Source organism: Sinocyclocheilus rhinocerous, unplaced genomic scaffold (assembly GCF_001515625.1).
Source record: "Sinocyclocheilus rhinocerous isolate Xijiao unplaced genomic scaffold, SAMN03320098_v1.1 scaffold6601, whole genome shotgun sequence".
Taxonomy (NCBI): domain Eukaryota; kingdom Metazoa; phylum Chordata; class Actinopteri; order Cypriniformes; family Cyprinidae; genus Sinocyclocheilus; species Sinocyclocheilus rhinocerous.
This window is the reverse complement of record NW_015664668.1, coordinates 94,583-103,115: the sequence shown is the minus strand read 5'-3', so window position 1 is coordinate 103,115 and position 8,533 is coordinate 94,583. Positions and strand designations below refer to the sequence as shown.

Below are 8,533 nucleotides of genomic sequence, written 5' to 3'. Positions count from 1 at the left end.
AAGTCATATTCATGAAAAAAATTTGTTTGCGATGTCCTAAGAGTAATGTCGTAATATCCTAATATCTTTTCAATGTTTAGGGGTAATGTACTCCCTCATGACTAATGTCAGTGCTATAAAGTGAAGCATCAGCTTCAGCTTTCCTCCTGTCGTTTATCCCAGCGTTTACCCCTCACGTCACTAGCTCCGCCCTTGCGCCATAGCTCGTGACCAGAAGAGAAGATGAGTCGGGGAGGGGAGGTTAACGTTTTTGATTAAAGATTACGAGGGCACATGAATTAAAAAAAAATTATGAAGTGCACGGATAAATTATTTATAATAAATACTACAGTATTTTGATTTCATGGTGACTTTAAGTTTAAATTCAGTAAATATCTTGCTCGTTCTTTTTATGTTCCACGGAAGAAAGTGAGTATTTCTCGAAACACATGATGGGTGAACTATTCCTTGAAATGATGTCTAAATTCAAGAGTTTCTATCTAATTATTACATTGAGCAGCAATTTGTTATAAATCACAAATGCAAACAATACCAGCAAAGCTAACAGAAACAGACCACACTTGAAGTCTAAAAACAGCCTGATCTGTCTGTTAAACAATGGTTTGTGACAATGTCCTGTACTCTGTGTCAATGACATCTGACCTCTTCATCTTCAGACCACCTGTATGAGCCTTTTAGGCTGCTAAAGCACACTCACACAAGGCTGCATGTGTCATTACAGGCCCCTAGTTACCAACCCTATGAGACCTCAGTCAGGGCTGCATAAGTGTGCTACATGTATCACTAATCCTAATCTACCTTTCAAGCATTAATAGTGACACATAAATGCTCCTTAACAAATGCAAATCCCCAAGTTGTTCCTGAAGGAATAAAAAGGGCTTATCATAAAAATCCTTCATCAAAAAAGAAAATATTACTGACACTGCAGCCATAATAAAATGATTTATTTATATTAATAATATTTATATGAATTATATCAATATAATATTTTATTTTCTTATTTATTATTTAGTTCTTCTCTTTCTTATGGAGACTCGATTTTATATGGAACTATTCTGAAGCATTAAAATACTTGAAATGAATCCCAAAACACAAATAACCAGAAGCATGACCCAGGATTCATTCTCAGTCCAGCCAAGAAGCTGATCTATATATATTCCTTTTACAAAATGACCAAACTGAACCAAATTAAATTATTCAATGTTAACTTTGCTTAACAGATCCCATATCTTCATACACAATGTATAGACTACAAAAATAACTACATTTTACACTCATATTAATGTGCTTAAACATCAATTAAGCAAATTCCAGACTTAGTAAGGCATTCTTGTATTTCCAATCAATTTTATGTGCTATATCCTGTGATATATTTCACCCTGAATTTAGATGCCAACAGCTGAAGATACTAAAAATGAGTAACTACTCCCTTAAAGTGTCAGGCTCTGTATCTGATGAACCAGGCGACTGCATTTGAGATTATTGGTGACAGATGTCTGTGGGATCTCACCTGCTGAGCACACCGAGAGAGTCGCAGGGGAGAGACCCTTTTACTCACAAACACTGTCAAGGTAATTAGTCCCTTCGGCGCCAATGCTTTCATGGAAGCCACATTCATATTTAAAAAGTCATCCATTGTTGCATATTGTTGCCATTTCCAGTGTTGTTACTGGTGCAAAAGAGCTACAGTAACTGTGTAGTTTAATAATAATAATAACATAAAAATATCAGTACATCAAACGCATCACATTTTGCCTTATTAAAAATGTTGGCAGTGAAGGCTATGTTAGTTAGTTCTAACGATTTACCAAAAAATAGTACAGTACTGTGTTCCTGGAAGAGGAACAGAAAACTAGTCTTGAAAGACATGGCAACAAGCACACAAAATTCACACACCTTCAATATCTCTAAATGCTTCTAACAAACATAGTTTGGCACACAAATACAATATTTGTATTTTTCATCATTTAAGTCAGTGGGGTTTTTTTTGTAGCCACTCAAGGGTATGGTGCTTTGCACACAGTAACCTCTGGGGCACACTGGAAAAAAAAACAAAAAAAAAAACTACACAGGGCAAATATGATGAAGCTTGGAGATAAAATTGCAATGACCAGCCTTTGAAAATCCATTTGTGCTGCGTAACTACATTGTACCAGATTCATGCTGCTACAAAGAGCTGTGCTATACTAAGACGACACAAATTTAGTAAAAAAAAAAAGCTGAGCTCTAAAATGATGCAGGGCCAATGCAATAATAGACATTATGCATAAAAGCATGTTTCTAAATAGGTAGTGATATCTATGGCATATCAGCCCATGCTCCAGTTTACTCTGAACAACTACTACAGTACAAAGTTTCAATATTCTACCTAAAACGAAAGCTGAATGTTTTATCCATACATTCTACCGTACACTACCATTCAAAAGTTTGGGGTTGTTTTTGAAAGACGTCTCTTCTGCTCAACAAGGCTGCATTTATTTAAACAAAAATATAGTAAAAACAGTAATGTTATGAAATATTATTATAATTTTATTTATTCCTGTGATGGCAAAGCTGAATTTTGAGCAGCCATTACTCCAGTCTTCAGTGCCACGTGATCCTTCAGAAATCTTTCTAATATGCTGATTTGGTGCTCAAGAAACATTTCTTATTATTAACATTGTTAAAAACAGTTGCGCTACTTAATATTTTTTGTAGAAACCAAAATGCATTTCTTTGGGATTCTTTGATAAACAGAAAGTTCAAAAAAGTTATTTTGTAACATTTATACTGTCAGTTTTGAGAAATGTAATACTTTGCTTTGTAATTTGTAGCTTTGCTGAATAAAAGTATTAATTTTTTTTTTTTTAAAAACTTCATGACCCCAAATGTTTTGAACAACAGTGTAAATCCAAAATATTTCCTTACAGACTTTCAACACCATCATTCACAAACCTTTCATTAAAAGACAAACATTTATAAGTTTTAATCATTTTCCACAGCTTTGCCTCAAAGCAGTTGGATGTGAGGAGCATAAGGCAGCAAATCCCTGTCCTTTCAAATCAAGGATTTAAGAATTACCAGCCTGTAAGACAAACCCTTGCTTTCCCAGAGAAGGTCACACAGGGTAGACCCATGTCTACGTGAAGAAATATTTATAAAACAGTGTACATCAGGACTGACACAAGGCAGTCCAAATGTTCCAGACGTGGCCATTTTCACCCCATCAGAGGGTTCTGGTGCTAGTGTGATTATTCTCGTCAGATTTACAGAGCCTATTATAGAAACACTAGCCAATGTTATGTAATCGTGATGGCAGGCACAAACTGTGTGAGGAGATTTCACCTGTCTAATGCACCTGATCCCAAGAATCAGGTGCCTGATAGTCACATAGTATCCTGAAGCCCATGTGAACATTAGCCAAACGTTCATCTGAAGGAAATAACAACATCCCACAGTTAGTTACTGATGCTGATATGCTCAAATAAATGTAAAACTTAGTGGGAATTTTACCTGAAAGTGTCTATAATCTAATAAACACCACCAGACTGCTTTGAAATTACTTACTTCGATATGATTAACTGCACTAGTAAATTACAATTCATATGCCAGTAACTCATTAATCCAGGTATGCACATTAACAAAAACATGTATATTTGTACAATTTATAGAATAACACAGACGTAATCTGGAATAGAGAAATTACACCATCTATTCATTCACACACTACATAGTAAATAAACTTCTCATATATACCGCAACAAAACTTAAGGAAAACAGTTTAAAAACTCAATTGGATGTTTCAAAGTGTTGATACATCCAAAATGAGTGGACAGACATAATCTAATAAACACCACCAGACTGCTTTGAAATTACTTACTTCGATATGATTAACTGCACTAGTAAATTACAATTCATATGCCAGTAACTCATTAATCCAGGTATGCACATTAACAAAAACATGTATATTTGTACAATTTATAGAATAACACAGACGTAATCTGGATTAGAGAAATTACACCATCTATTCATTCACACACTACATAGCAAATAAACTTCTCATATATACCGCAACAAAACTTAAGGAAAACAGTTTAAAAACTCAATTGGATGTTTAAAAGTGTTGATACATCCAAAATGAGTGGACAGACAGTCTGCCACCACAGACACACAAAAGCCTGTAGTTGTTTGTTCAAATAAAAGGCATTTGGATTTATAGATGGATATTGTTGAAACTGAAATCAAGTCTCGGTCATAATGACCAAGAAAGCATAACATAATATGACACTAGTTCACCTCCCAGTTTGTCCTGCTAACTGTAACCAGCATCTCATACAGCATCAATTAATACTAAAGTCCTGGTTTCATAACCGTTAAATTACTTATTCCAGATTAACACCTGAATAAAGATGCAAAATTGTGTGAGTTTGAGGTTTGAAGCTAGTTGGCTAATCTGTCCCATCATCACTTAAGGATACAGTTTAAACCCCTTTAGAATCTCCTTCGCTCTGTCTTCTTCCGAAGACATCTTTTCCCTCGATCTTCAGCTTCAGCAGAAGAAAATAGGCGAATTAAAACGTTCCGTCGAGGAATAACTAATAAATATCGGACAAAACAGCTTGTAAACTACACAAAATCTACCTCGAAAGGCTTTTAGTTTCAGTGAGATCCAGCTTTAATCTGAACGGATACACTCGATCCGCTCACAACCTACTGTAAATAGATTTTTGTGGGAGACTGACAGCTGGTTCGACCAATCATCTTGCGAATTTTCGAAGACCTGGATTAAATGCACCAATCATAGCGGAGATGCGAGAACCAGGGCGGGGTTTGGTTGCGTAGGGACGCGTCACCGATGGCAACCCCTCAAACGTCCTTCGAACGCAACAGAACGGAAGCGCGTGTGTGACATAAAAGTTATCTGTACTATATTTGCTATGGAATAAATAAGGCGCTTCATGAGGAACTGACCGGGGATAACATATAAATACAATTCAGATGAATAACGCTCCATTTATGGATAGTGGACTATAAAGGAGGCCAGTGTACGTTCAGATTGTTCTCTTTATATAAAATATTTTGAATTGAATTTGAATTGTGATAACAAACATGCGGCTAAGTAGTTCAGACAAAAAGATGCTGGAGCATATAGACTAATGAGCCCTTCAATGGGTTAACCATCTTTGAACGTACTCCATTTTATACTTTACGATATATTTCAAAATAAAATAAAATATATTCTCTACAAGTTATATTTTTTTCTTAATATTAACACAATAATAGAAAGGCTCATCTTAATATAAACTGCGTGCTTGTAATGTTGTTCAGAGCAGGGCAGAGATGTTGGCCTATATATCATTATTATCATCATCATTATTGTTGTTGTTGTAAAACTCATATGTCATATGTCAACAGAGCCAAGCTGTGTTAACAGCAGAATTTGCAAATCAGTTTCTCTTCACAACACACATGTAGTCTGTAAAAGCAGTTTACTATATTATGAAAGCTCTGTGCAAATTATATGTCTAAAAGAAGCCCTGTGGCTAAGCAAAAACCAGCACAGGAAATAATGATGGCTATATCTGTGCAATTTATGAACAAGTCTCAAAATGCTCTCCTTGTGACTGAAGAGAGTGGTCATGTAAAACCACAGATATCTGTATTACAAAATGTATTCCCCATGTCTCTGCTCTACTCAGCGCTACACTACAAGCACTTTATTATATTATATTATGCAGAGAGGACCTGTAATGGCAGAGTGTGACCAGGGGGTGGTGCGGTAATACAAGCAATGTTCAGTGCAATAGTTTGCACTGAACATTTTATTTTAAAAAAAGAAATCACGAACTAAGTAATTACTGGAAGTTCATGGACTCTTAATCATTCATCAAAAAAAAAAAAAAATCTACAGCCTGTATTACAATGGAAATATATGATCCTTCATCAAACACAGGTCTGCTATTTCAGAGATATCACAGCCAAGATTGAAAGGATGAGAAACTAGGAGCAGAAAGCCCTTATATTACCGTATTAGCCCGAATATAAGACGACCCCGATTATAAGACGACTTTTCTTTTTCTTTTGTTTTTACTCGCGATCTTTACAACACGCATTACATTACGTATTTCATGGCACACTCGTTTTATGCGCATTTGGCGCCACCTAGTGTTGTGGGTGTATTATTGACATGTCAAAGTCTAGACCCTGAATATAAGACGACCGCGTTTTTTCAGATGTATTTCCAAGAAAAAAATATCGTCTTATATTCGGGACAATACGGTAACAGTAAATCTTATGTCTCTGCAGTGGTCTGCAAAATCCCATGCAATTTATTACATAAATTGCTGTCTCTGCTTCTCCCAGCAACTTGAAATATACTTGTGCATGGATGTATTTTTTCCCCTTACAAATACTACATTTGACATTGCATCTTTCAGTGAGACTGCTTGACCACAAATAGGACTGTACACTCTGCATTTAAAAGAGAAGATGCGTGTTCTTAGACTTACAAACTGGCATAAATATTACACAAACACTATGAAGTTTAAAAGTTCCTGATTGATAGGTTAAAAAAACATTTTTAATGGTCAGGAAAACTCCTCCAATGAGACATTTTGCCAGAAAGTACACGCTCGCATTTTTATTATTTTTCAAGCAGCTGAGCTTTGCATTGAGCTAAATGTTCTCTTACTGAAATTCTGTCAAGTGTCAAATGTTGTTCTGGTCAGTGTCAGTTGAATTAGTGATGGAGAATGATGTCATATGAAAGACAGGAGCAGAGATCCTCTACACCACAAACTCATCACTCGACGAACTTAGACTCGAGCTGTTCAATTAATAATTACACCTTTCACCTCCTCTTTAATGCATGATTAGGCCTCATTTCAAAGGTGGTGTGATAAGAATGCACACAAAAATTGAGACAAGCCTGACGTATACCACATAGTAACTCTCCATTTTTTTTTAACAGTCCTCCATCTGAAAAGGCCCTGGAGGGGCACATAAGCCTGCTTTCATCCTCTATACACTTCATATAAAATAAGCAGTGCATGTTTTACTACATATTTACATTGACTAACTGATCTATTTTTAAGCAGTATACTCTTTTAAGAATTACATTCAGTAAATTTCATCATCTGCTGTTTTCAATAAATACGTTTCATTTGAAAGTTTCATGTTATTCCAGTTCTTTGAACTGAGATTTGCTTTTGTGGTTGTTATCATGACAGTTCAGAGCACTGAGGCCATTACATAAAAGACAGTGCTGAACCCAGCCTCACACATGTAATGCTGTTTTATGATGTCAAAGCTGCAGCTGCTCAGATAATTTATTGGAAAAACAACATAAAAGTAGACAAAAGACAAAAATCGCATTACCAGTTCCCAGGAAACTGTGATATTTTGCACTGTGATATTTTGCACCGTTGTTCAGTGTGGTAATCTCTTTAACATCATATCACATCAAAACATTTAATTGCTTTTGGGATATTTTAAAACATGCAAGATTGAAGAGAATCTATCTATCTTTCTGCAACTACCTAGCAACCACCCAAGACACCCTAGCAACAGCCTAGCTACCATTCAGAACACCATAGCAACCACCCAGAACTTTCTAGCAACTGCATAGCAACCCCCTCGTAACCACCCAGAACATACTAGAAACACCCTAATAACTACAAAGCAATGCCCTAGCAAAACTGCCAAGCAACCATACAGAATGCCCTAGCAACTTCAAAGCAACACTCTAACATCTGCCTAGCAACCGCCCAGAACACCCGTAACCTGCCAGATCATGGTGCGTCTCAATTCAGCTCCCGAGCTCGTGAATCAGTAGATCGTGTACACGAATTCGGGCACTGGTAAGTTCCCTGACTCACTGCACGTTGGGACCAAGTGTGCCGCAGGAGTCTTAAAAAGTGAAGCCATTGCGTTTCGATCGCCCCCAGGTGGCTGGTCCCAGTATAGGTCATAAACCCCGCCCTCTCCATGCAATCTAATGGGACATGGGACAAACGAAATAATTAAATTTCACTTCAAATAATTTTTTTTGTTAATGGCTTTTGTCATTTGATGTAGATTTTATCACGCTGATGTAAGTTCCAGTGTTCGTTTTTTAAATAATTTTGGCTTTAGTTAGTTAAGTGATGCTATAAAAACGGGAGTGTGACGTCATGATTGACAGCTGAGTCTGACAGCTTCTCTGAGTGATCTGAGGCGCCAAAGGACTTTTTCGGGATCTTTAGGAGGATATTGGAGTTGTATTTACCTTATTTTAACCAAGCGGCAACCTCCCGCTCTCTCTCTCGTAGCAACCAGCTCCCACCTTTTTGCCCATTTTCGATTATCCGGGAGCGACGCACGGTGACTCGCTGCCAAGATGGCTACGGCCGGCTCTGCCCACTTTGAGCAGACGCGGCTCCACTTCGCTCGCAACTGCGCAGACTCTGGTCCCGAGTTCTCTACTGCGCAGACTCCGGTTCCAAATCAGCGCAATATGGCCGCGCCCTGTTGGGACAATGGCGGCTTCACTTTTCTTCAATGGAAGAGATTGAAG

The 8,533-nt window shown here is 37.1% G+C and overlaps 1 protein-coding gene and 1 long non-coding RNA gene across 3 annotated transcripts in view; one reads left to right on the top strand and one right to left on the bottom strand.

Annotated features, from left to right (window-relative positions):
- pde6d (phosphodiesterase 6D, cGMP-specific, rod, delta) overlaps window positions 1-4,694 on the bottom strand; it is a 7,367-nt gene extending 2,673 nt beyond the window's left edge. For both annotated transcript variants that reach the window (XM_016540948.1, XM_016540949.1), the window contains exon 1: window positions 4,458-4,694. In XM_016540948.1, the coding sequence (XP_016396434.1) occupies window positions 4,458-4,507 (50 nt within the window). In that variant the 5' untranslated portion in view covers window positions 4,508-4,694. The remainder of the gene's footprint in view (window positions 1-4,457) is intronic.
- LOC107730193 (uncharacterized) overlaps window positions 1-8,257 on the top strand; it is a 19,899-nt gene extending 11,642 nt beyond the window's left edge. Inside the window, exons 3-4 of the long non-coding RNA XR_001638661.1 lie at window positions 578-585; window positions 8,194-8,257. This is a non-coding gene — a long non-coding RNA (uncharacterized LOC107730193). The remainder of the gene's footprint in view (window positions 1-577; window positions 586-8,193) is intronic.
- The last annotated feature ends 276 nt before the right edge of the window (window positions 8,258-8,533 follow it).